This window comes from Aspergillus heteromorphus (genome assembly GCF_003184545.1).
Source record: "Aspergillus heteromorphus CBS 117.55 chromosome Unknown BO70scaffold_1, whole genome shotgun sequence".
Taxonomy (NCBI): Eukaryota; Fungi; Ascomycota; class Eurotiomycetes; order Eurotiales; family Aspergillaceae; genus Aspergillus; species Aspergillus heteromorphus.
The window spans coordinates 2523643-2547447 of NW_020290406.1; the positions used below are offsets into that span (position 1 = coordinate 2523643).

Consider the following 23805-nt stretch of genomic DNA (forward strand, 5'->3'; position numbering starts at 1 on the left):
CTTTCTTGTGATCCGCCATCATGAGCTCCCTGGGCTTGCGGAGCCTAGCTCCCGCCACCAAGGTCAGTCAGTTTTAGACGTCTGCCCATGATCTGAATTCTGGCTCGCGCCCCCCCCCCCCTCAGCTGGAAATCGTGCTGACAGGTCTCGTTACGCAGATTTCCCGCGCCTTGAGGGATCAGAGACGTCTCTTCTCCTCTTCCCGCCCGGCTGGTACGCATTGGTCTCGCAACACCTCCCTATCGCTCTGCTAACTTCCTCCGCTAGCCCGGATCTTCGGTAGCGGACCGCTGCGCGGAAAGGCGGCCGAAGGCTACATCTCCTCGAAGTACCCGATCATTGTAAGCTGTCGTCAGTCTATATTACAGATGGTGGTCCTAATCAATTGCAGGACCACGAGTACGATGCCGTTGTCGTCGGTGCGGGTGGTGCCGGTCTGCGTGCCGCTTTCGGTCTGGCGGAAGCCGGCTTCAACACTGCTTGTGTTTCCAAGCTCTTCCCTACGAGATCTCACACTGTCGCCGCTCAGGGTGGTATCAACGCTGCCCTCGGAAAGTGAGTTGATCGCGATGTGTCCATTGGAGCAAGCTAATGCTTCGCAGCATGCACGAGGATGACTGGAGATGGCACATGTACGACACCGTGAAGGGTTCTGACTGGCTTGGTGACCAGGATGCCATCCACTACATGACCAGAGAGGCCCCCGCCAGTGTTCGTGAGCTGGAGGGCTACGGTTGCCCCTTCTCCCGTACCGAGGACGGCCGTATCTACCAGCGTGCGTTCGGTGGTCAGTCGAAGGAGTTCGGAAAGGGTGGCCAGGCCTACCGCTGCTGCGCCGCCGCTGACCGTACCGGCCACGCCCTGCTTCACACGCTCTACGGACAGTCTCTCCGCCACAACACCAACTACTTCATCGAATACTTCGCCCTGGACCTTCTGATGGAGGATGGCGAGTGCCGCGGTATCATTGCCTACAACCAAGAGGACGGAACCCTCCACCGTTTCAAGGCCCACCACACCGTCTTGGCGACTGGTGGATACGGACGTGCCTACTTCAGCTGCACGTCCGCTCACACCTGCACTGGTGACGGTATGGCCATGGTTGCCCGTGCCGGTCTCCCCAACCAGGATCTGGAGTTCGTCCAGTTCCACCCCACTGGTATCTACGGTGCCGGATGTCTGATCACTGAGGGTTCCCGTGGTGAGGGTGGTTATCTGCTCAACTCCGAGGGTGAGCGTTTCATGGAGCGCTACGCCCCTACGGCCAAGGATCTGGCTTCCCGTGACGTCGTGTCCCGTTCAATGACCCTCGAGATCCGCGAGGGCCGTGGTGTCGGTCCCGAGAAGGACCACATCTACCTGCAGCTGAGCCACTTGCCCCCTGCGCTCCTGCACGAGCGTCTGCCCGGTATTTCGGAGACCGCCTCCATCTTCGCCGGTGTCGACGTCACCAAGCAGCCCATCCCCGTCCTGCCCACCGTCCACTACAACATGGGTGGTATCCCCACCAAGTACACCGGTGAGGTCCTGACCCAGGACGAGAACGGCAAGGACCAGGTTGTTCCCGGTCTGTACGCCTGCGGTGAGGCCGCCTGTGTGTCCGTCCACGGTGCCAACCGTCTGGGAGCCAACTCCCTGCTGGATCTGGTTGTCTTCGGCCGTGCTGTTTCCCACCGCGTCCGTGACCTTGCCACCCCCGGCAAGGCGCACAAGGAGCTGAGCTCCGACGCCGGTGCTCAGTCCATCGCGGACCTGGACTTCGTCCGTACCGCGGAGGGTCCCAAGTCGACCAACGACATCCGCAGCGCCATGCAGAAGGCAATGCAGACGGACGTCAGTGTGTTCCGTACCCAGGAGAGCTTGGACGAGGGTGTCGAGAAGGTCACCGCCATCGACGGCATGTTCGACCAGGTCGGCACCAAGGACCGCAGCATGATCTGGAACTCGGATCTCGTGGAGACCCTCGAGCTTCGTAACCTGTTGACCTGCGCGTGAGTACCCAGCCTTGAGATTGTGAAAATGAAACTTACTAACGTGGCTAGTTCCCAAACCGCCATTGCCGCCGCCAACCGCAAGGAGTCCCGTGGTGCCCACGCCCGTGAGGACTACCCCGACCGTGACGACGAGAACTGGATGAAGCACACTCTCACCTGGCAGAAGAAGCCCCACGGCAAGGTCGACCTCGGCTACCGCGCGGTGGAGCACAACACCCTGGATGAGAACGAGTGCAAGTCGGTGCCTCCCTTCAAGCGGACCTACTAAGTGATGGAGGAGTAGGGGGATGGAAGAAGAGCGAGACGAAAATTCGACCGTTTTATTGTGTTCATATGTGTATATCCAGGTGTCTTTCCAGGCGATGAGTTTGGGGTACTCACGTGTATTGTCTTTTATAGCCGTTTCACCCATACAATGGAGTTTCTTTGAGTTGCAATCTGTACGCAGGATTGGTGTAAGGGTGGTCGGGGTGGTCGGCAGTCCTCGTCATGAAGTCTGGTACTCTGTCAAATAAAGCCGAGTCAGTCGGCGTTGACTCGGCCCGCAACAAAGAACTCGGCGAGTCGACAGCGCGAATCTTGACCTTGAGGCAGTATTGCATGATCGCCAGCAAGAGCTTCCATGCTAACTAAAGGTAGAATGATAGCAATGAGCACAAACAGGTTTGTGAATCACTTTCCGATGTCAACCAGCGTCTCCGTCTCAGAACTCCCCTGGCCTGACAGTCAGTGTTCCTTGTTCTCTGTGCCGACCACTCGACATCTCCCAGGACCCCCCATCCCATTAGTGGTTCGGTTCGGACAGACAAAGAACATGACTTGCCCGGTGGGTGAGTGGGTGGGTGAGAGGGATTATGGAGACTTCCTCTGACGCCAGACTGCTTGACTGTTCGTTTAGCCTCCAGTGACCTGCACCTTCATTTAGGATCTTGATTCTCGATTCTCGACTCTCGACTCTCGACTTTTGACCCTTGACTCTTCTTTATCTGTTTGGACTCTCGAAGTCAGCCCTATTCTTTCGGCCCAGTCCCATGGCGGACCTCTCCGCGCGTCAGAGTACGGCGTGTCCCGCGAACGAGCAGTGGTATGTTTGTTCGGCGGGGGGATATAGAGGCTGCTGTTCGTCCGATCCTTGCACGACGGGGGTTTGTTCGGATGGCAGTACCAGCAACAGCAACAGTAACAACAACAACAACAACAACAGCGCAGCCGACATAGTCACCCCCATAACCACCATCACCATCACCACCAAAGTCTCAGTCTCACTCTCAATATCAACCATAGTCGCCGTCGCAGAACCCTTATCCTCATCCTCATCCTCATCTTCAACTTCAACCTCAACTCCAACTCCAACCAGCACATCAACCTCGCACACCAGCACCGCGCCCCCAACCTCCTCCATAACCCCCATCACAACTTTCTCCACGACCATGTCCCCGACAACCCTAAGCACAACCCCCACCACCCCGACCAGTACCAGTACCACCAAATCAACATCCCACCCCTCCCCCGCCATAATCGGCGCCATAGTCGGCAGCGTCCTCGGCTTCATCCTCCTCGTTGCCCTAATCGTCTACTCGATCCACCGATCCCGAAAGCGACGACGACGGCGCCGTCGCCGATTCACCCTGCTGCGCTGGCGCGGACCAACCAGGGACTGTTCTTCGCCTTCGCCTTCGCCTTCGCGGGGGGTGGATCCTGAGACGGGGATGGTTTATGGTATGTATCTTCATTGCTACACACCTCTCTCTCTCTCTCTCTCTCTCTCTGCCTTATCCACGAGGTGTTCATGAGACATTATATGGTATTGTATCATACCGTATCATACCACATCGTATTATACTAGATTACCTATACTAACTAGAATACAGCCCCAGGAACGAAACCCCCGCTAATGAATCCCGTTCCGATCCCAATCCCTGTTTCCGTTCCATCGCCAGGTTCTATTCCGATTCCGATTCCGCCGCCGGTGCATGTGCATGTTCGCCAGGGGCCGAGACCGGGTGTTTTGGTGAGGGAGGGAGCTGGAGCTGGAGTTGGAGTTGGAGCTGGATCTGGATCTGAATCCGGGTATGGCTCTGGGGAGGGGTCTGGATCCGGATCTAGACTTGAGTGGGGAGAAGAAGGGTCTGGGGAGGGAGAGGAGGATGGGGGTGTGATGGTTGATTTGGGGACGGTGGCGGGGGAGGGTATACATTTGAGAATGGGGACGGGGACAGGGACAGGGATAAATACTGGGTCAGAGTCAGGGTCAGCGACAGCGACAAGATCAGCACCAGGACCAGAGTCGGAAACAAGCCCCGCTCCAGCTCCAGCGACACCCACGCCCCCCGTCTCAGCCCTCACCCCGAAGTCCATAACCATGACACAATCAAACACGCCAATTGTCTCCGCCATCACAGCGCCGCCATCACCGCCGGTACCAGGGGGGTCAACATCCGGAGCAGCAGGATCAGCAGCAGGACCAGCGAGAACACCCAACCTCAACTTCGACTTCAGAGAAAACATCGAACACCACCCCCCCACACGACCAACCCCGGGGACGGATACAACCACATTAACAAAACCAACAACAAATCCAAAATCAGCCCCCCACCACCACCACCACCACCAGCATCCCCACGGCCCAGAATCCAGCGCTCCGAGCTCTCAGACACAGGCTTCTATCGGCAGCGCGCAGAACTCCCCGCGCAATCCGCGCGAGAGCTAATCAACATCCCGTCCGGGCGACGGTGGACGATCAGTCCAGATGACGAGGGGAGGACTCTGATGACGGGGCCGATCGTCACGGCGGATGGGGCGGTGTTGACGGCGAATATTGAGAGGGTGGGGGATGAGCCGTGGGGGTTGATTGCTGTTGAAGGGGAAGGGTCTGTTAGTGAGGAGGAGAGGGAGGATGGGGAAGATACCAGGGATGGAGAGGAAACGTTGCCGATGTATCAGGAGGAGTGGAGGGAGGGGAATGTTTATTGGGATTGATACTAACTATACTTACTAGGCACTACTTACTTACTATATCTCCTGTAATAGTGTTTGTTGGTTTAGTTTTATGTATTGCTTTGGGGGGTTTTGTTGCGGTGCGGTTTGCGGTTGGTGGTTTATATTATAGTATGTCTGTATATATATCTAGTATCTAATGTCTGTTCTATTGATACTATATCAACAACACCATCAATAGTACTACTATCTATACTTAGTATCATATAACCATCTAACATCATCTACAAAGTTAGTTCCAAATAGTATCCAAACATCTCTATACAGCGAAAATAAAAATGAATCAATCACACCTCCAAAACACTCCACGTCACCGTCCAGGCCAACTCCCCCCCCAACTTCTCCATCACCCGCCGACTTGCCCGGTTCTCCATCGCCACGTTCGCATGCACCCATCTCTCTCCTTCCTTTTCGCGCTGGATATCCTTCATTCCCCTCCGCATGGCTTCTCGGGCCACACACCCGGCTAGTCCTTGTCCACGGTAAGGTGTCTCGACATGTAAGGTTGCCAGACTCCCGTCGGGCCCGAGGAAGGCCCATGCTATGGGTGATTCTGATTCTGGTTCTGCTTCGCTCTTCTTTCCCTCTCCCTCTTCTTCTCCCACAGAAGCGACAGCAACACCAGACCCAGCAGCAGCAGAAGAAGAATCTCGATAAACCGCGGCACTCGGCAAAATGGCCAACGTCTCCTCCGAGCGGGGAATCACCGTGCGACTCCTCACCAGTCCCAGATCCCTCCTCTGCACGCCCTCCCTACCCTGTGCATCCGAAAACCGGAACCCAGTCGGGAGATCACCCTTCTCCTTCTCCCCGTCTCCCTTCGTCTTCGTCTTCGTCTTCGCAAAAGCCCCCTCCCGAAAAAGATACTTCACGTACGGCACGCGATCATACCGGTGTACCTTTACCTCAGGCACGAACTCTCTTTCATCCTCAGCCTCAGGTTCAGCTCCAGGTATACCCTGACCTGTACCCGTACCATCGGACTGTGAGGGTAAAGAATACCCCACGCCACCATCCGAAAACAACGACCCGAAGACCCCCGTATGCAGATTCCCAAATAGGTATGCCCCGTCTGGCGGGGGCGGGATCTGGTGGTCTTTTACGATGGCATTCCCGTTCCCGTTCCCATTCGCGCCCATACCGGCCGCTGCCTGAACGGCACGATACTCCGGTAAGAGGTGGGATTTGATATATCCCAACAGCGCGAGGAACTGCGCGCGGATGTGATGTAAGGTGTGGCTGTGAGTGGGGATGGGGAGGGCGGAGATTCTTTTTCCAGTATTATTGTTATCATCGTCGTCTTGTTGATCGTCATCGAGATCCTCCTTGATGGTTTGTTTATCCTTTTCGTCAGGGATGTTATTTTTAGAAGAAGAAGAAGATGATGATGATGATGGTACAGTTGAAGGATTGTGCTTCTGCTGGTGGCAGGGATGTTCCAGATTGCAATACACCACGGCCTGGGTTTCCCGGCCGGAGGGGAGGTCGATGTACGCGATTAGCCAGGGCTCGTCGTCGTTTTCGATGACCTGATTCTTCGCCTTGCTTGCGGAAGCGGGACTGGGAATGCTTGCTGGGAGCGCCTTGTTCGCCTCATTCTTAGAGTTGGTGGTTGTGATGTCATCGGGATCCTCCGGGGCTAGATGGACGGATGTGCATGTCGTGCAGGTAGGTCCAGCTTCCCGGGTATTGATAGTGACTGGGCTAGCAGCGTCAGGCCTAGTGTCAGTGTCAGCGCCAGTGTCAATATTAGCCCCGGGGCCATCATTGGGCACCGCTTCATCTGACACTGACACTGACAGGCAGGCCCGAGGACACGGACACGGCTTCGCAGGCAGAGTCTCGATCGACTGAGCGTCGGATTTAGATTCGGGCTCGGACTCGGGCTCGGAGGTTGCTAGTTCAGGTACTAGTGATCCTTTTCCCGCTCCTGCTGCTCCTTCTGGTGCTCCCTGCCCGAATCTCGATCCTAATCCAGGTACCAGTACCCCTGCTGGGTCTGACACACCCCCTGAAGACGAGGCTGGGGCCAGACCCGACAGGGTGGTTAGGATTCTCGCGTGGGGAGAAGGATGGGCGATCTCGTGTTGGATACGGCGGAGGAGCGGGAGGGAGTAGGGGAGGTGGGCGCGCAGGAGGGGGAGGAGGTGGGTTTGGGTGGTTGGGGAGTGGGGCGAGAGGGCGTATACAGGCGGTCCAGCCTCGGCTTGATTATTGGGGTTCGTTTGGGGCATGATGCAGATACAGATAGGCAGCGCCTAGAGGGCGAGGAGGTGGGAGTTGGGTGTATCAGATCAGGGAGATCAGGGCGGGGGGTGGGTGGAGTGGGTGGATTGACTGGCTCAGGCTGACCGGTACACGTTTGAAGCAAACGGACAAACTGTCGCCAGACAGGAGAATAAGACGAGAGATGGAAAATGTCCGGATGATCGTGGGGATGACAGGTCGGGGTGAAATGACTTAACTACCTACTAATTAGTGGACTGGAAAAAAACCAGAGAAGAGTAAATAACTAGGGGATGAGTCATGAGTCAAACAACCAACTATGACTAGATAGATAACTAGTCAGTGCAGTTATCCGTATCTAGTAGATCCTATCTCCAGATAACGGAGAAGACAGATGATTAATTAATCATCCTAACTAGATAGTTAACTACCTACGGACATAAATAGGCAAGTGGTGTAACCGCAGTTGGATATGACAGGCTGCAGTATTTGTCATTCCCCACCCCTTCCGTTTTTCTCTCTCCCTGTGCCCCCCCGTCCGTCCATCCGTCCAACCGGGTCGACCGACAATCACGGATTTCCGGAGGATTTCAATCAGGTAAGCAGGCAGTAGATAAGTAGTTAACTAATTATCTAGAAATTATTAGTCAGTACGGAGTAGAATCAATAGTTATAATATATCCTCAGTCCAGTCGGCGATCCCGACCGTGGCGGTGCTCACTACAAGCCAAGCATTATTATTCTCCTAACCCAGATCCTACGTAGTGCCAGTGTGCCATCCCTGCTATGTACTATATGCTATGCTATCGACCAGGGTAAGTCTCAAATAAAGTAATAACAAAGAACAATAACAACAACAATAACAATAACAAAAAAAGAAAAGTAATAATAATAAGAATAATAATAAGAACCATAATAACAAGACTAATAAATCTCTTTCACGCCCAACCATGACAACATGTCTCTCCTGCATTAGTTCGCTATTTTTATCTCCCAGCTGGCGTCTAGCGGCCTTCTAGCGCGTTCGATCGTCCGTCTCCGTCTCCGTCCCCGTCCCCGTCCCCGTCCCTGTTGTGGACTGTGGACCGTGGACTGTGGATGATGGGATGGATAGGTAAGTGGGCTGGCTGAACATCAAACAAGCAGAAACGGAAAAGGATGCCGGTCGGCCAACGCACAGATTCATTTTGTTTCATTTTTTTTACCCCCCGTACTAACCATCTATCTATCTACCTAACTAGCTATAGTAACTAACTACTATCTAACTGCTGACGGCTGACGGCTGACGGCTGACGCTGACAGCTGACTACTTACTACTTACTGTGTACTACCCATGTGGACCTGAATGGGATTGATTGATTAATTGATTGGGTTGGTTGATTTATTCTCCTGAGCTGACTGGCACTGGCACGGACAGGGATTGGGGGCCGCGTTTTTGACAGGTCCCGTGGCGGTGGGTGCCTGGGTGCAGCCTGCCTGGGTGGGCTTTCCGCTTTACTCAATTCGGGTATTTTTTTTGGGGGGGGGGAGGCGGGATGATTTGGAATTTGGAATTGTGTACTCCATACTCCGTAGTTTGGTTTGGGAGGGGGGTCCGTACCCCATAGTGTCCTGGATAGAGTGCTTGCTCCATAGTAGTTTCTATAGTATTTACGGGGGGATCGACAGACAAACACAGATGGATAGATGGATAGATAGGACGGACGGACGGACAAACTCATGATCTGGCAGGTTCTGCTCGGGATTTTATGCAGGGATAAATCCGCGTGTTGGTTTCTAGTCTTCTAGAAGGATGGTAGAATTCTCCTTTTACTTGCATACGCATACACATACACATACACATACACATACACACACACACATACACACACAGAGAGAGATATGATATATATATAATCCAAAGTAATCAATTCTTTTAGTAAAACTCCATACCAACAAAGGAAAATAATAAAAAAAAAATTTACAAAAGAAAATCATAGCCATCGTCACCTTACCCCCTTCCTACCCCCACGTCTATAGTATAGTATAGGTAGATTATAGTGTGTCTGCCTGTCTACCACGGACTCCTAGCCCCCACCATCCAATCCTCCATAGCCAACCACTCGCTCCACCTGGCCTCGGCGCGCCGCAGCTCGTCCTCGTCGGGGTTCCTGAGCGGGCGCAGGAACGGCGCCTGCTCGTCGGGCAGAATATCGTACGCCGCCTTGGTGGCCGCCCAGCCGCCGCTCTTGGCCGTAAACAGGTAGTTCTGCCGCTCCTCCTGCACCATCCTCCCCACGCCGGCTGGCCAGCCCGTGCCGAAGAACGCGTCCAGCACGGCGGGGCTGTCGTTCGCCGTGACGATGAGGCGGCGGATGTACGGTTGTAGGGAGATGGTTGGGAATGGTTCTGAGGATGCTGAGGATGATGATGATGATGATGATGCGCGTTGACAAGGGAGGCGGATGTTGAGGAATGCGGCCAGGGATTGCACCGCGGGAGTGTGTTGGCTGTGCGTGAGGAAGTACTGCGTGCAGGCTAGGTATTGCGGGTACCAGGTTTGGATGATGTCCGGGGAGGATGCAGAGGAGGACGACGAGGTGTCGAGGTGGTGCTCTTCTGGGTGAGGTTGGGGTTGGGATTGAAGTTGCAGCTGGGTTTGGTGCTGCTGCCACGACTCCGGAGACGAAGGGGTCATGGGAACAGGAACCGGGGCCGCTGGTTCAGGTCTACCGGGGCTGGGTTCAGTGTCCAGACACAGAGATTCTGCGGAGGTTGGCATGTGTATGACAGATCAGGGTCAAGAATCTTACTGGCTGGGTGGTAGGCGAGCGACGCGGTGGTAAAGGGATCGTGGAAGTCCACGTAGGGAGGAGAGGTGGGCCACGAGTCTTCTCTTCCAGGCGCGACGAGGTTCATGTTGAGAGCCATTGCGATGGGACATGTGATGGGAGAGGAGGATGCAGAAAAGGCAGAAAAGGACGACGTTTGTATACGGCTTGATGGACAGATGATAGAGACAGATGCAGACTGTAGATGCAGACTACGCACCCTCTTATACTTCTCTGTTCCATATCGGGCAGCCCGAGACAGACGTCGGGGGTTACCCGACAAAGAAACAGACCCAGGCCGGTGCGGGCAAGCTCACGAGGATCCGCATGGCAGGTGGAGCTCCGAACACACTATTGCCCATGCGAGGATCTGAGGCTATCGCGACAAGGGCTGGTCACTATTGGCAAGAATGGGTCAAGCCACCGCGTGTCAGCCACAGGGGAGCCACGACACCCCCGCATGTGGACTAGCGGCATACTCCGAGCCGTGGCGCCGGTGGGGCCGAGAGGCGGTGCAGCCCTAGGGACTGGTTGCCGGCCTCAGGCCGCGAGGCGCGGAGAACCGGCCTCAGGATCTCCGTTTTCCCGATCGGGACACAGTCCACAGTAGTCTAAAGCAGATGGGCAGGCTTCTGCCCAATAACCGCGCCTGATAAGACCGGGGTGGGATCCTTCGCCGTAGATAGAGTAGATAGTATACCTACCTAGTCAGTAGCAGTGGTAGCGTAGCTCGACTGACTAAACCATCTTCGTGGTGAGGGCTGAGGAGTTTTACCCCTGGAACACCACCAGCACACCAGGGCATTGTCTCAGGCCCTCAAACCCGGGAACCTGGACACCCCGGATGCGCTAAGCACCCAGGATTTGGAATGCTCGTCGTCGTTCCTCAGCTCGCCCTGCCCCAATTAATCTATCGTTGATTGCAGTTTAATTAATCCATGACGAAATCGCCCAGTAGCGAGTTGTAGACCCCGGGCGGGTGAAGTATCCACGGGGTCTTCGCTGGGGAAAGGGAAGCCCGGCGACCACCCCAACCAGTAGCCAGTAACCAACCACCACGCCAGTCGAGGGAGAATCAATAGTCGGCCTCCGATCTGTGACAGCTCTTCTGCTCCCCGCAACCGCGCAGCAGCTCGCCCGCCAACGCAATCGTGACATTGACTGACACCAGACACTGCCGACACATGGGCGGTCGACCGAAGAAGGGGAGGGGGGAAGGAAGGAGACGAAGGGGGGCAAGTCATGACCCCTGCGGGTGATTGCACCTCAGATGGCACACGCGCATGCGATCCCTCTTACTCTCATTGTCGTCGTACATATGCAACCCCCCAGGAACTGCAAAACGTGGAGGAGATCCGACGCGAGTTGCGACCGACTCCAGCACGCAAGGGAGGGAGGCAGCGAACGACGCCTGTCCGATCGACCATCGGACACACCGGTGGATTCGCCGTCGATCAGACCGCGCCGGCGTCCACGCTAGCCCCGACTGTCCCCTCCCCCTGTTCGAGTCGTCGACGTCGACATTGCGACACCACTCACTATCTAGACTGGGGGACAGGAACATGGATCATGGAACGACGAACAGTCTGCGTCACCTTCAGCCGCGACTGGCGTGCCTGACGGGTGGGGACCACCGAGCCTCGCCGAGTGTCTCTCTAGCGTTCTCAGGCGCCCAGCCTGGACTCACCCCCCCCCGATCCTGGCAATCGACTGGCTGGCTAGATTAGCCCTAAGTGTCAGACTGGCAGCTACCATCCTCAGGCTGCTTCGCTGGTAGACACTAGTCCGCCCGGTGCCCTGATCGATGTCTCACTAGTCCGTTGGTCGCATGCGACGATGAGATCATGGAGGCCGCTAAATTCAAATCATCCTTGCGATTAGATCCATCACAGAGATGCGAGAAAAATAAAAATAAAATCAGTCTTGCCAAGCCCGCGATAGCCAGGGTCACCCGGCCATGCTGAGGCTCCCCACCGTGTCGCCGTCCGGATTACGGCCGGAGTGGCGGCGGCCTTCCATCAGAGCATGCTTCGTAGCCTCATGCTATATAACCATCAAGGTTTCTCCCGGACGGAGACACTCGTTTTCTCCATCGCAAAGTCAAATCATCACCAATATCAAACTTACCATCACCACTATCACAACATCCTACCTCCGCACCACTCTTTCACCACCATGCCTTACAGAACCAACTACGAACCTTACGTGAGTTCCCTGTCACTACCTGATCGAACCCAACTGACCCCTCCAGACCAGCCAAAGCTTCGACATGAAGCGGGAGCTTTCCACCGAGGAGATCCTCTATCCCCTCGGATCCCTCTACCCCCACGTCGTCGCCCTCCAGCTCCAAGCCAACGAGTACCCATGGTGCAAGGCCAGCCAGTCCTCGGGCTACCACGACAGCAGCTACTGGGCGGAGGTCGAAACGCCGGAGCATTTGTCCACCAAATCCACCGCACGCAGGTACAGTGGTAAGTGCCCTCGAGGCGATTCGTATCGCCAGCGTTACCTGTCAGACCAGGTACATGTGAGCTACGCTAACGACTCCCAGACTCCACAACGTCCCGCTTCGTGTCACGAATCCGACGCTTCCTCAGCCGAGACGAGCTGAGACGCCGTGCCCGACATGCCTGAGAGCATTCCTTTCCTTATCGATTTCTATTACATTCTTCGTCGACATTTCGCATTTCGCATTTCGCCTTTCGCCGTCTTTTGCATAGCCGCTGAGCGACCCGTCTGGCACGACGGTTTCTTTTGTCATCATCATCATCATCATCATCATATCATACATCCTTCCAGCATACAGGATCGCTCCTTGAATTTCCTTTTGTCTCTTGTCATCAGGTTGCACCGGTATCATTTCGGTTGGGTTTAGCGAGGAGTTCGGGCATGGAAGCAAGGGAGACGGGCACGCCGGTTTCGGTTCGATTAGTCCTGACTGACTGAGTCAGATGAGTAAATAATCATAATGAATCATGTGAACACATCATCTGTCTGTCCTCCGTAAGTCGCCGATAACTGTAAATATCTGTCCGTAATCGGTTCTGCTATCTCTGCCATCGGTCTGGTATGCTCCGAGCGATCAACGAGGGAGGAACCCAATCCACGAACCCAATTCGCGAACCCTATCTAATCAGCTTGACCGTCTGATGTGACCGGTCCCAGGGGTGAAACCTGCCCCTGCAGGAGCATATCTCCCAATCCGAATGACAGGCAGCAGCTACTGCAGTCTGCACACCGCGAGATGGTCTGACCTCCTGAGTCCTCAAACCGTCCGAATCGAGCCGTCCCCGCATTCTTTATCATCTCAGGTGCATCGGAGGGATCATATGTCCGGCACGCCCCCTCGGACGCTGCAGCAGCTGCAAGTGCTCATCACCAATAGTTCATGTGTCACGATGATCGCATGCCCCTTCATTCAAGTTCTGCAGCGCTCGTTTCAAGGAATGGAAGCGGCCTGATGGACAGGATGGGACGGGTGTTCCCGCGCTGGCCGCGATGATGAGCATGCTATGAAGTCAGAGTGATCACCGGGCGATCTGACCGATCATATCGCGAGAGGGTCATCCTGGGACAGCCGCCATTGTCCTGTTTGGTCTGATGTGCCGGTGTGTGGTCACCGCAGTAGTGATCATTATTATGCGGCGGAGTATTGATAGTGAAGCAGTGAAGCAGAGTGGTCACCGAGGGATGGCCGACCCTGCGGGGAAGCTTGTCGATCAATCAGGGGAAACCCGAAACTTGGACGGTCCTCGCTTCGCTTCGCTTCACCTCTCTTGACCTCTGCTCTGCTCCAGCTTCCCAGTTTCTACATCCTACGTGGCCCCCCTCCTCTCCCTCCTTGCCCTGGTGCTCGTCCGAACCATGCGGCTTTTCTCCCTCCTCCTGGTGTGGGCAGTCTCCCTCCCTCTCATCACCGCCAAATTCAGCCCGACCTGCCTGCGCGTCCTAACCGCCCTGACGAGCCGCCCCAACGATCTCTTCAGCAAGTTCCAGCGCGAGATCTGCGATCAGGGCTGCCAGCCCACCGTACCGCACTGGGACCTGTGGACGCGCAACCACACCTTCCTCCCCGCCGTGCGCAGCCTAATGCGCGACATCGACAGTCCGCGGCAAGAAGAGGCGATGGTGCGCCTGGGAGACGATGTGGCAGACGTGATCAAGCGACAGTGCGGGCCACTGCTTCAAGGGCGAGACATCTGCGCGGACGAAGAAACGATGGCGGCGTTCGGGACGTGCTTCAAGAAGGGGTTTGTACGGGCGGCGCTGACGAACCTGGGAACGCTGCTGCCGCTGGCGTCGGAGCCGGTGTGTCGGGAGCAGTACGAGTGGCTGCAGAAGGATGAGTTGTGGGAGGAGATCATTCCGGGCAAGATGCGCGAGTACGCGGGGGTGTGTCGGGGATTGGATTTGGGAAGGATGGCGGTGGAGGAGATGCTTTCGTTCTGATGATGAACCCCTCCATTGTTGTATTCCTGTACTGTAATAATGCTCCATAATACAATATCTGAACCGTACAGTAACACCGCTTATCTCCGCCCCGGCCAGTCTCCGCGCCGAACCCGATCGGGCAACTCATCCTCTCCGCTTCACGTCATCTGCTGCTTTTCTTCCTCTTCCTCTTCTTTCTCACCAGCAGCTGCACCACCACCACCACCGCAACCCCCTCGTCACATCACCCCGCAATGCTCCTCAATTCCACTCCCCAGATCTTTTCATGATGGCGTCGGCCACCTTCTCCCGCGCCTGGCGCACCCTTCCCCCCCAGCTGGCCCGCCCGCAACTCGCCCGCCATGTCCACCCCGGCCGATACCAGCCCTTCGTCCCCCCCTCGCCCGCCTCCCTAGGCAAGCCCACCCCAGCCAAGACCTACACCCGCACCCGCAAATGGCTGCGGCGCATTGCCTACATCTCCCTCGCCACGGGCGTCGTCTACGTCGGCGACACCCAGTTCTACGCCTCGTCGCTGACCCGAACCGCTCGCACCTTCAGCCTGGGCCTCCTGGTGGCCCTCGACTACAAGATCAACTTCCGTCCGAACCCGCCCCTGGCCAGCTCCATTGTAGCCGTGCACACGCGCAACGCTGAGCGCCTCTCCGATCTCCTGCGTCATAATGGCGGTCTGTACCTCAAGATCGGCCAGGCCATCGCCATGCAATCGGGCATCCTGCCGCCCGAGTTCCAGAAGATGTTCTCGCGCATGTTCGACGATGCCCCCCAGAACGACTGGAAGGATGTCGACAAGGTCATCCGCGAGGATTTCGGCCGTTCCGCCGAGGAGGTCTTTGGCGTCTCCTTCACGGGCGAGCCCGGGAAGGGCGTCATGGAGCGCACGGCGCGCGCCAGCGCCAGCGTCGCTCAGGTGCATTGGGCCCGGTTGCCCGATGGCCGTGAGGTGGCGATCAAGATCCAGAAACGGGAGATTGCCCAGCAGCTGAAGTGGGATCTATGGGCTTTCAAGTATGTCTATCTTCATTCCTAATTGGCAATGGCTAGAGCTAACCAAACCAGAGTCGTCGCCTGGATCTACAGCCGCACCTTCGACATCCCCTTCTACGGCCTCGTCCCCTACGTCTCCGAGCGCCTCTCTCTGGAGACCGATTTTGAAAACGAGGCCGACAATGCCGAGAACATGGCCCGTCTTGTGGCCGGCGAGTCCCGCCTCCGCGGCCGCGTGTACATCCCCAAAGTCTACCGCGAGCTCAGCTCCAAGCGCGTCATGACCGCCGAATGGATCGAGGGCGTCCGTCTCTGGGACAAAGACTCCATCACGCGGACGTGGCGCGGGGGCTGGCGCACCGGTACCCCCGGGTGCCACGGCACGCCCCTCGACCCGCCCAACACAGAAGACCCCGTCACCAAGGTGTCCCAACACCCGCAGCTCACATCCAAAATCAAGCCGGAGCGCGACCACTGGCGCGGCGGCTACGCACGTGCAGGCCTCGGGCTCTCCCTGAAGGAAGTCATGACCACAATGGTCGACCTCTTCTCCGCGCAGATGTTCCTCTGGGGCTGGGTGCACTGCGATCCTCATCCCGGCAACATCTTCATCCGCCGCACCCCCTCCGGCCACCCGGAACTCGTCCTAATCGACCACGGCCTCTACATCCACATGGACCCCGAATTCCGACACCAATACGCCCGCTTCTGGAAAGCCCTCCTCACCTTCGACAACAGCACCCTGACCTCCATTGTCCGCGGCTGGGGGGTGCAAAATACCGACATCTTCGCCTCGGCGACGCTCATGCGTCCCTACAATGGCGGCGACCTCTCGACGCAGCGCTCCTTCGTCGGCCTCAGCAAATCCGAGCGCGCCACCCGGCACTACGAAATGCAACAGGCCGCCCGCAAGGCCATCCGCGAGGTCCTGGGCGACGAAACCAAGTGGCCCCGCCCCCTCATCTTCCTGGGCCGCAACCTGCGCATCGTCCAAGCCAACAACCAGTTCCTGGGCTCGCCCGTCAACCGCGTCAAGATCACGGGCACGTGGGCGTCGCGCGCGCTCGTCGAGTCGCCCGACCTCCCTGTCGGCGAGAAGATGCGCAATCTCGCGCGCCATATGCTGTTCCGCGTCGTGCTGTTCAGCAGTGATCTGTTCTTTTGGTTTACGAAGATCAGACAGTTTTTGAGGCTTGGTGGAGGTATGGAGGATAGCATTGAGGCGCAGATGCAGGGTATGGCGAAGGAGATGGGGGTGGAGTTGAGTCAGAATGTTTTTGAGGGGTGATCTCTCTTTCTTCTCATTCTTACTCTCCTTCTTACTGTTCTTCTTCGTCTTCTCCTCCACCTTCTCTTTGAACGTCCTCTTACCCTCCTTACCCATTACCCACCACCTTCCTTTCCTCTACCAGACTCGTCTGGAACCAACCCTTCTTCTCCATCCTCTCATCTCTACTCAACTCACCCCTCACCCATCAAGAATACACAAAAAGACAGACAGACCTATATAATAATAGAGATGGTGGACTGTATAGTATACACCTCTCCCCATCATATTCAAGATAGATAAACAAGGCAGACAGAAATAGATCCATTGCATCTTCCACAAGGGACTCGATATATGTAAAGAACACTCCAGAAAGAAGACAGACTGAAGGAATATAAAAAGTAAATCAGGGTATCTGTAATTCATCCCCCACATTAACCTATTATTATGACTATTAACCCCATCAAGTAAGTAAATGCCTGTTCTTGTCCATCCATCCATCCACCCATACATCCATCATATGCTTGTTTGTGGTGATATCCAGTTCCCATCCGTACCGTGTCGTATCATACCGTACCATACACATCATTATTACCGCCCATGTTCTTCTATCATGCATGCATGCATGGCCAGCGTCACTGCCACCGTCCCCATTCATATCCCTCCCACCATAGCTATCCATCGCCATTTGTCAAACTATGTATATGTATGTATCATAGACCTGAGGTCTGATCTGATGACGATACATAGTTTGACAGTATCTTCCATATCTTGATCCCCAACCCGATTAATCCAACCAACCCAATCCATCAATCCATCAATCCATCAATCCATCAATCCATCAATCACTCGACCAAATCCATCCATCTCTAGTACCAAGCATCTCCTCTCCCTCTATACGTCCCATTTCACCTCCGCCTCCCCCGTTTCTCCTCCCCCCCCCCCCCCCCGCAAAAAAAACACCACATCCCACATCCCACATCCCGGATTAGTCGGGTCGGGTTGATCGACCTATTCATACCCCATATACCCGGCAGGCCGCCACTCCTGTCCGGGATAGGCGGTGCTCGACATGATGATTTCGGGCTCGCTTTCGCTTTCGCTTTCATTACCATTCTCATTTTCATCCTCACACTCACCTTTACGTTCTCTCACCCTCTCGCTGCGTGGACTGCGTTCTTGGTCGGTGACTGGAGCGGGGGGTTCAGTGGAATGAGGGTTGAGATTGGTAGTGGTGGTGGTGGAGTCGGTAGGATGACTCTTATCCTGATCGTGAGGATGGGGTTGGAGTGGAGGTTGGAGGGGGAAAGGGGTGTATTTCTCGATATCGGTTTCAGTGGGAGATGGGATTCGTTGTCTTGATGGATCGTGATCGAGATCGTGACCATTACCATTACCATTACCATTACCATGGTCATGAGAGTGAGATTGTGGTTGGGGTTGAAGCTCAACTAGAACTTGTATTTGACGTGGAGGTGGAGGTTGAGACAGGGGTTTATCCTGCTCCTTTTCTTCCTCTTCCCCTTCAGCCTGAGTCTGGATCGTCGGAACCGAAGGAGGCGAAATCGATGGAGGCGGTGGTGGTGGTGGTGGTGGCGGGAGACGCGGATGCGGGGGGATAGTATGGGGAAGACTCGTCGTCGAGCAAGGGGCGTCTTTGCAGAGGGGCTTCGAATGTAATTCCGGGAGAGAATGAGAATGGTAATGGTGATCTGGAGTGGGGGTTGCCGATTGAGACGGCGAAGTAGTTGAAGGAGGAGAGGGAGTGGCCGACAGGAAGGTCGATGGGAAAGGTGAGACGGAGAGGGAGGTTGTTTGGAGAGGAAGAGAGAAAAGAGGGGCTGTTTCGCGCGGAGATTCTTCCGTGGCCGGTTCGGGGATGGGGGATAGGGTGGAGATGCCCTGCTCGGGGGGGAATCTGTGGTCCCTTTTCTGGTGATGGGCGTGGGCATGGGAGTATTCATGGGCAAGGGTGGTCGATGCTATCCCCGGCACGACGGTCAGCCCTCCCCGCGCCTCACGCTCATCCACATCCACATCTCCCCCCAAACCCGGGATCGTCAGCTTCCACGGCAACTCCTGATCGCCTACGCGACTGGTCCGCGGATTCAGGGCAAACCGTCCCAGCCCGATCGCCGGGTCGGTCTGGTCTGTCACCGGGAGAGAGAACTCATCCGGACGGGGCGCGGATTCCTTCGGACTGCGGGAGCGGAAGTGCAGGTCCTGGACGTACTCGCGGACGTTGCCGCGACCGCGTTCCGGGGGCGGGTCGTCGGCGGAACGAGCATGGCTGGGGCCGATGAAGGAGAAGTAGTCGGGCTGGGAGTGGGCAGGAGTGAGAATGGGCAGGACGGGGGTCGACAGCATGAGGGGTTGGGTTTGGGCCTGGCGGAAGGAGTCCGGGGTGGGGATGCGGGGGATGCCGGATGCGGTGCGGGGGAGATCGTCGGTGCTGGCAGGCTTGGAACGTGGGTTGGACAGCGCGGAGGAGGAGCGGATCAGAGGGAGACGATGGTCGAGTGAGTAGAAGCGCGTGTGGGACGGCGGGTGGCCGTGGCGGGAGAGCGACGATGACGATGAGGATGAGGGCACCGGGCGACGAGACACCGACGATGACGGCAGCGCAGCGGGGGTTTCAGGCCTCGAGGACGATGCGTGCTTGGATCCGTCCGGCTTGGACTTGTGGGGACGGAGATTTGTGCGGAGAAGGCCCTGGAGATGTCAGGCACGAGTAGAACACGAGTCATCCTCCTCCACTGGGTCCTGGTCTTACTGTCAGCCGATCCAGGGCGTGCTTGTACGGCGCCGGCTTGGGCTCCGATGGGCTGCTGGGCCCCAGCGAGATGCGGCGGATGTCCCGGATCTTGCCGCCATACTTCTGTTTCATCGCAGCCAGGCGTGCGTGCGGCGAGGCCTCTGGGGATCGCGCAGGGGCGCTTGCCTCTGCGCCTGCTCCTGCTCCGGCCGTTGCGCGGCTCGACTGCCGACTCGCCGCGAGGGTCGACACACTGCTGACGCGCGAATGGGCCTGGGGCTGACTGTGATACGGGCTCAGCATGGCTCGGTCCTCGCCGGGAGCGACATCCATGCCAGCGGTGTGGTAATCGCCCACGGTGGATGGGAGAGAGAGGCTGGAGACGCCGGCAGGGGCTACGAGAGAGGAGGTGAGCGTGGTGACATGGTGGCCTGGACAGACAGGAGGCACTCACCGTTAAGCGCCCTGGCGAGGGGAGGATCAGCAACGTCCAGGCTGCCCAATGACGAGACGGAGGAGGGCCGAACAAAGGCTGGGGCTGCAGGGGGCGACGCATCCCCGATGGGGGGACGGACTCTTTGTTGGCCCGGGATATCGCCAGGGATGACCTCGTCGGTCGCGAAGGTCAGTGGCGCTCCGTTCACCCTCACTTGGATCCGGCTCGTGCCGGGGACTGCGCAATTGCTGCTGACGTTGCTACGGCCAGGTCCATCTTCTTCTGCCCTCTCGGTTCTCTCCATCCCTGTAGGCACCGCCTTCCGCTTCATCGCCCAGCTCAACCGATGCAGTCCGCCCGGGCGCGCACCCGCCGGCTCTAGGACGGGGAGGCTGCCAAAGTGCACGCTATGGCGTTGGTGGCTGGGCCGGGTCGTGATGCTAGGCTCACCTAGTCCTAGGGCTGATGCCTCCTGCAGCTCGGCCAGGGTCACCGGTCGCCAATAGCCGCGCGAGGCATGGAATCCCTACAGATCACCACATTAGAGGCAATCAAAAGGAGAACAGTAAGTAGAGTGGATAGAGTCACAATCGAGTCGAGTCGAGTCGAGTTGAGACATCATTCATGTCGCATTCTGAAGCACTGAGATATGTCCAATTACACCATGGTATCAACCAACAAACCAACACATCAATCACATCCAAAGAGAAAAAAACATAAAGATAAACCCGCCGTGCCGCCCATCATCGGAAAAGAGATTATGAATCTACCTTGTCATTATTCCCACTGCCCTTCAGCTTACTGCGGCCGCGCGCAAAGAATCCCTTGGCCGCCTCGCCTGCGCGCCCGCCCAGCACGCCCGCCGAGTGTAGAAGCTCCTTGCCGCGCTGCTCCACCTGCTGCTTGTTCATCATCGCCCCCAACGGCGCCGATGGCCGTCGCACGTGGCCCGACCCAGATGGTGATCCATCCGGATGCGACGATGCGAAGTTGCCCAGCGACGCCAGCTTCTTCGGGAACTTGCCACGCGACACGGGGGCCTTGACCACCCCGCCGGGCGTCTGCTTCATGCTCTTCTCCACCACGTCCTTGTGCTCCGGATGCGCCTGCACTGTCATCGAGAGCCACTGGTTCAGCCCCGTGTCGATCGTCCCGAACTTCGCCCGGTTCTCGTTGAACGCCCGCACGCGGTCCTCCGACGTCTTCATCCCCAGAATCTCACGGAAGCCGAGCAAGATCGGTTCGGTGGTTGTGGGCGTAGTAAACATGATGCGGGAAGCCCGTCGGTCGGAGCCAGCCACAGGCCCTTCATCAGCGTGAGAGTCCGGGATGGCCTCCGCATTGTAGACTTCCGGCAGTTGGCCGTCCGAGATAATGCTGCGGTTGTCCGGGATGGGAGGGACGATGCTCAGCTTGGGCTTCTCCGGCGGTGGCTCTTCGCTTTCCGCGCTCTCCTCCACAACCTGCTCGTAGTTGGGAATTGTCTCCTCCGGCTGCGCTTCGTTCTCGCTGGGGACGGGGAACTGCCCAGGCATGGGGGCAGCGGGCGATTGGACGCCAGTCTCCGTCGCAGGAACACCAGTCTCCGTGGCAAGAACACCGGCCTCTGTGGCGGGAACGTCAGCCTCCGGGGTAGGTCCCCCAGACGAAGATGACTCCCAGGAGAATCGCCGCCCGAGTTTCGGTCTCGCGGGCGCGGCAGCAGAATCCAGGGCCGGTGGAGGTGCATCGGGGATGATCGGGGGAGTGCTGTATTCTGGCGTAGCCCCCTGGGGACTCGAGAGGGGCTCTTCACTCCAGTACCGCTCGTATTCGCTGGGGATCAGACTGTCCTGTCGTGCTTCCGACTGGGACTCGACGGGGTTTTCGAGTTCCTGCGAAGGAGTGTTTTCGCGGCTCAAGGATCGCATGATTTCCTTCCTCAGCCGGTCGCTCTCGGTGTCCTGCGGAGAGTTGTCCGTACTTAGGGACGGAATGACCACAGGGACCCCATCATCGGCGGTGATTATAGGCTCGGACGTCATGTGGCTGGTCCCGACGCTGAGGGGGGCAGGAAGATCCCTCCCGGCCTCGGGCAGCTGCACCGCAGCTTTCGGGGAGGTTGAGTAGAGATTCAGGGGCGAGTCCGACGTCATCTCGCCTGCGGCGGACAGAGGAGCGCCTTGGACACTGGTCACGACCGGTGTCCGGGAAGGGCTGTTATTTGGGCTCGGAAGGCTGAGATCACGACGATGACCGGGCTTGAACACCATGCTTCCCCGCGCATCGCTTGGGGTCGTGATACTTTCCGGCTCCTCTACAATCGTCGGCGTCTTCGTCTCGCTGGGGTTGCGTTGTGCAATGATCGGGCTGATCACCGAGGTGCTATCGCTATTGGACCGGCCAACGCTATCGACGGTGCTGCTAGGTGTGTCGGGCACATCGAACGCCTGATGTACTACGGACCGGAACCCCAAGGACGGATTGTGCTGCAGCTGATGGCCCGGCTCCGCCTCGTCCTGGGTCTGGGTCTGGAGGGCGGGACCGAACGAGAGGTCCGGGCTAAAGCCAGAGAGACGCTTCACATCGGGCAGTTTGATGCCGGGAGGGTCACTCCCCCGTGTTTCAGAAGAATAGGATCCCTTGGGAGTGCCCTCAACATCTGACGGTTTGGAGCTCCCCTGGGCCTGGTGGAGTGGATGATCGTCGGGGGCACCCGCTGCCTCCGGTGCGCGCGAGGCAGACGGGATATCCTGAGACGCCGACTCAGGGACGGGAGGCCCCGCCCCCGACGGATTCAGAGCGAAATAGTCGGCCGGAGGTTGCGGTCGCGTTGCACTTTCCGCCCTGATCCGCTTGTAGATTTCCGCCGGGCGCACAATAGGGACGGTGCGGTTATTGGGATCGGTCGCGGTGCGATCTACAGACCGGCTACGGCTGTCGGCAGCGGCAGCGTCCAGCGTGGCCACATGATCCAGGGACCGCGAGCGATCCATCGAGGGGAGCGGCGGCCTTGCCATGCCCCGAGTGAACATGCCTGGGATATCGCCGGTGCTCTGATTCGAGCTGGGAACTGCTGGTACTGGGGGCGGTGGCCCATCATCATCGTCATACTCGTCATATTCATCGTCTCCCCAGTCGTTGCCATCATAGGAATACTTCTTCGCTTCCACCCATCGTTTCGTCTTGGACCGGTTCACATTCGTCTTGAAGGATAAGGGTGTCTCCCCACGGGGGAAGGGAGAACTGGGGGTTTCGGAATTCGGAGAGGAGCTGTACATAAGAAATGGGCTAATTAGTCGCGTGTTCCTGCAAGCAACATCGACGCATGGCTTACAGCTTGTGAAGCTCCGGCTCATACGGCTGAAACTGGCGCGCCATTGCTCATAGATCCGATCGTGTCAAGCCGACCGTGAACATTAACAGTACAGTCGGTGTGATCTCCCGATCGGCATGTCCTGTGCCAAGGGCTGATATGCTGGTATCGAAGACGTCGTCGTCGTCGTAACGGGTCGGCGAAGATGCAGCGAGAATGAATGGAAGAGGCGGGAGAACGAGGAGTTGGTTTCACGAAGATGACGTGGGGGCAAGGATGGCCCGCTAAGCCACGGGGAGGCAGCAGCAGGACTGCAGCAGGGCAGCAGGGGTGACGTGGAGGGTTAAAATTAGAAGGCGAGAGGCAACGAGCGGTGTCGATTCGAGGGGGAGAGAGAGAGAGAGAGAGTGGATGTAGGCAGTAGGCAGTAGATAGAGAGTGGAATGGACTGGAGTGTGTCGAGTGTCGAGGAACCGGAATGGCCGTATAGTATGACCGATCGGATGGTTGCAAGTTAGCCTGAGGTTCCCCTGAGCGAGTCTCCATCGTTGCCGCCTGGGGCACCTCGTGGCTGGTGCATAAACTG

At 57.2% G+C, this 23805-nt stretch overlaps 9 protein-coding genes across 9 annotated transcripts; 5 read left to right on the plus strand and 4 right to left on the minus strand.

Moving 5' to 3' along the window:
• Nucleotides 1-20: 20 nt before the first annotated feature.
• On the plus strand, nucleotides 21-2262 carry BO70DRAFT_367818 (succinate dehydrogenase [ubiquinone] flavoprotein subunit; the record flags this gene model as incomplete). Its single annotated transcript, XM_025544590.1, has 6 exons — nucleotides 21-62; nucleotides 159-213; nucleotides 268-341; nucleotides 392-555; nucleotides 603-1991; nucleotides 2043-2262. The coding sequence occupies 6 exons, from the start codon at nucleotides 21-23 to the stop codon at nucleotides 2260-2262; spliced, it is 1944 nt and encodes a 647-aa protein (XP_025404543.1).
• Nucleotides 2263-2808: 546 nt separating this feature from the next.
• On the plus strand, nucleotides 2809-3696 carry BO70DRAFT_349116 (uncharacterized protein; the record flags this gene model as incomplete). The annotated part of the gene is made up of 3 exons (XM_025541642.1): nucleotides 2809-2820; nucleotides 2920-3078; nucleotides 3199-3696. The coding sequence occupies 3 exons, from the start codon at nucleotides 2809-2811 to the stop codon at nucleotides 3694-3696; spliced, it is 669 nt and encodes a 222-aa protein (XP_025404544.1).
• A 1511-nt stretch (nucleotides 3697-5207) lies between these two features.
• On the minus strand, nucleotides 5208-7225 carry BO70DRAFT_376411 (uncharacterized protein; the record flags this gene model as incomplete). The annotated part of the gene is made up of 3 exons (XM_025545127.1): nucleotides 5208-6710; nucleotides 6786-6888; nucleotides 7000-7225. 3 exons carry the CDS (start codon nucleotides 7223-7225, stop codon nucleotides 5279-5281), a joined length of 1761 nt encoding a protein of 586 aa, XP_025404545.1. The 3' UTR covers nucleotides 5208-5278.
• Nucleotides 7226-9199: 1974 nt separating this feature from the next.
• Nucleotides 9200-10375, minus strand: BO70DRAFT_357944 (uncharacterized protein). The gene is made up of 2 exons (XM_025542168.1): nucleotides 10010-10375; nucleotides 9200-9962 (listed from the first exon to the last, which is right to left on the minus strand). Exons 1-2 carry the CDS (start codon nucleotides 10125-10127, stop codon nucleotides 9271-9273), a joined length of 810 nt encoding a protein of 269 aa, XP_025404546.1. The 5' UTR covers nucleotides 10128-10375; the 3' UTR covers nucleotides 9200-9270.
• Nucleotides 10376-12088: 1713 nt separating this feature from the next.
• On the plus strand, nucleotides 12089-13010 carry BO70DRAFT_357945 (uncharacterized protein). Its single transcript, XM_025542169.1, has 3 exons — nucleotides 12089-12232; nucleotides 12279-12498; nucleotides 12579-13010. Exons 1-3 carry the CDS (start codon nucleotides 12203-12205, stop codon nucleotides 12659-12661), a joined length of 333 nt encoding a protein of 110 aa, XP_025404547.1. The 5' UTR covers nucleotides 12089-12202; the 3' UTR covers nucleotides 12662-13010.
• A 519-nt stretch (nucleotides 13011-13529) lies between these two features.
• Nucleotides 13530-14539, plus strand: BO70DRAFT_357947 (uncharacterized protein). Its single transcript, XM_025542170.1, has one exon. The coding sequence runs from the start codon at nucleotides 13892-13894 to the stop codon at nucleotides 14474-14476; it is 585 nt and encodes a 194-aa protein (XP_025404548.1). The 5' UTR covers nucleotides 13530-13891; the 3' UTR covers nucleotides 14477-14539.
• A 170-nt stretch (nucleotides 14540-14709) lies between these two features.
• On the plus strand, nucleotides 14710-17045 carry BO70DRAFT_425472 (ABC1 kinase family protein). The gene is made up of 2 exons (XM_025547691.1): nucleotides 14710-15487; nucleotides 15539-17045. Exons 1-2 carry the CDS (start codon nucleotides 14745-14747, stop codon nucleotides 16752-16754), a joined length of 1959 nt encoding a protein of 652 aa, XP_025404549.1. The 5' UTR covers nucleotides 14710-14744; the 3' UTR covers nucleotides 16755-17045.
• Nucleotides 17046-17680: 635 nt separating this feature from the next.
• BO70DRAFT_19822 (uncharacterized protein) lies at nucleotides 17681-20271 on the minus strand. The gene is made up of 2 exons (XM_025538564.1): nucleotides 19507-20271; nucleotides 17681-19445 (listed from the first exon to the last, which is right to left on the minus strand). Exons 1-2 carry the CDS (start codon nucleotides 19819-19821, stop codon nucleotides 17745-17747), a joined length of 2016 nt encoding a protein of 671 aa, XP_025404550.1. The 5' UTR covers nucleotides 19822-20271; the 3' UTR covers nucleotides 17681-17744.
• Nucleotides 20272-20501: 230 nt separating this feature from the next.
• Nucleotides 20502-23696, minus strand: BO70DRAFT_357950 (uncharacterized protein). Its single transcript, XM_025542171.1, has 2 exons — nucleotides 23241-23696; nucleotides 20502-23176 (listed from the first exon to the last, which is right to left on the minus strand). The coding sequence occupies exons 1-2, from the start codon at nucleotides 23282-23284 to the stop codon at nucleotides 20683-20685; spliced, it is 2538 nt and encodes an 845-aa protein (XP_025404551.1). The 5' UTR covers nucleotides 23285-23696; the 3' UTR covers nucleotides 20502-20682.
• Nucleotides 23697-23805: the final 109 nt, after the last annotated feature.

What these genes read in the sequence shown, in the direction of transcription:
- BO70DRAFT_19822 (XM_025538564.1), bottom strand. Translation starts at nt 19,821, where the DNA reads ATGGATGTCGCTCCCGGCGAGGACCGAGCCATGCTGAGCCCGTATCAC. An exon ending in ACGCCCTGGATCGGCTGACA is followed by an intron (nt 19,446 to 19,506) that starts GTAAGACCAGGA and finishes TGACATCTCCAG; the next exon opens with GGCCTTCTCCGCACAAATCT.
- BO70DRAFT_425472 (XM_025547691.1), top strand. Translation starts at nt 14,745, where the DNA reads ATGATGGCGTCGGCCACCTTCTCCCGCGCCTGGCGCACCCTTCCCCCC. An exon ending in TGGGATCTATGGGCTTTCAA is followed by an intron (nt 15,488 to 15,538) that starts GTATGTCTATCT and finishes TAACCAAACCAG; the next exon opens with AGTCGTCGCCTGGATCTACA.
- BO70DRAFT_357947 (XM_025542170.1), top strand. Translation starts at nt 13,892, where the DNA reads ATGCGGCTTTTCTCCCTCCTCCTGGTGTGGGCAGTCTCCCTCCCTCTC.
- BO70DRAFT_357950 (XM_025542171.1), bottom strand. Translation starts at nt 23,284, where the DNA reads ATGGCGCGCCAGTTTCAGCCGTATGAGCCGGAGCTTCACAAGCT. An exon ending in GAGCCGGAGCTTCACAAGCT is followed by an intron (nt 23,177 to 23,240) that starts GTAAGCCATGCG and finishes TCTTATGTACAG; the next exon opens with CTCCTCTCCGAATTCCGAAA.
- BO70DRAFT_357945 (XM_025542169.1), top strand. Translation starts at nt 12,203, where the DNA reads ATGCCTTACAGAACCAACTACGAACCTTAC. An exon ending in GAACCAACTACGAACCTTAC is followed by an intron (nt 12,233 to 12,278) that starts GTGAGTTCCCTG and finishes TGACCCCTCCAG; the next exon opens with ACCAGCCAAAGCTTCGACAT. An exon ending in CACCGCACGCAGGTACAGTG is followed by an intron (nt 12,499 to 12,578) that starts GTAAGTGCCCTC and finishes AACGACTCCCAG; the next exon opens with ACTCCACAACGTCCCGCTTC.
- BO70DRAFT_357944 (XM_025542168.1), bottom strand. Translation starts at nt 10,127, where the DNA reads ATGGCTCTCAACATGAACCTCGTCGCGCCTGGAAGAGAAGACTCGTGG. An exon ending in GCTCGCCTACCACCCAGCCA is followed by an intron (nt 9,963 to 10,009) that starts GTAAGATTCTTG and finishes CAACCTCCGCAG; the next exon opens with AATCTCTGTGTCTGGACACT.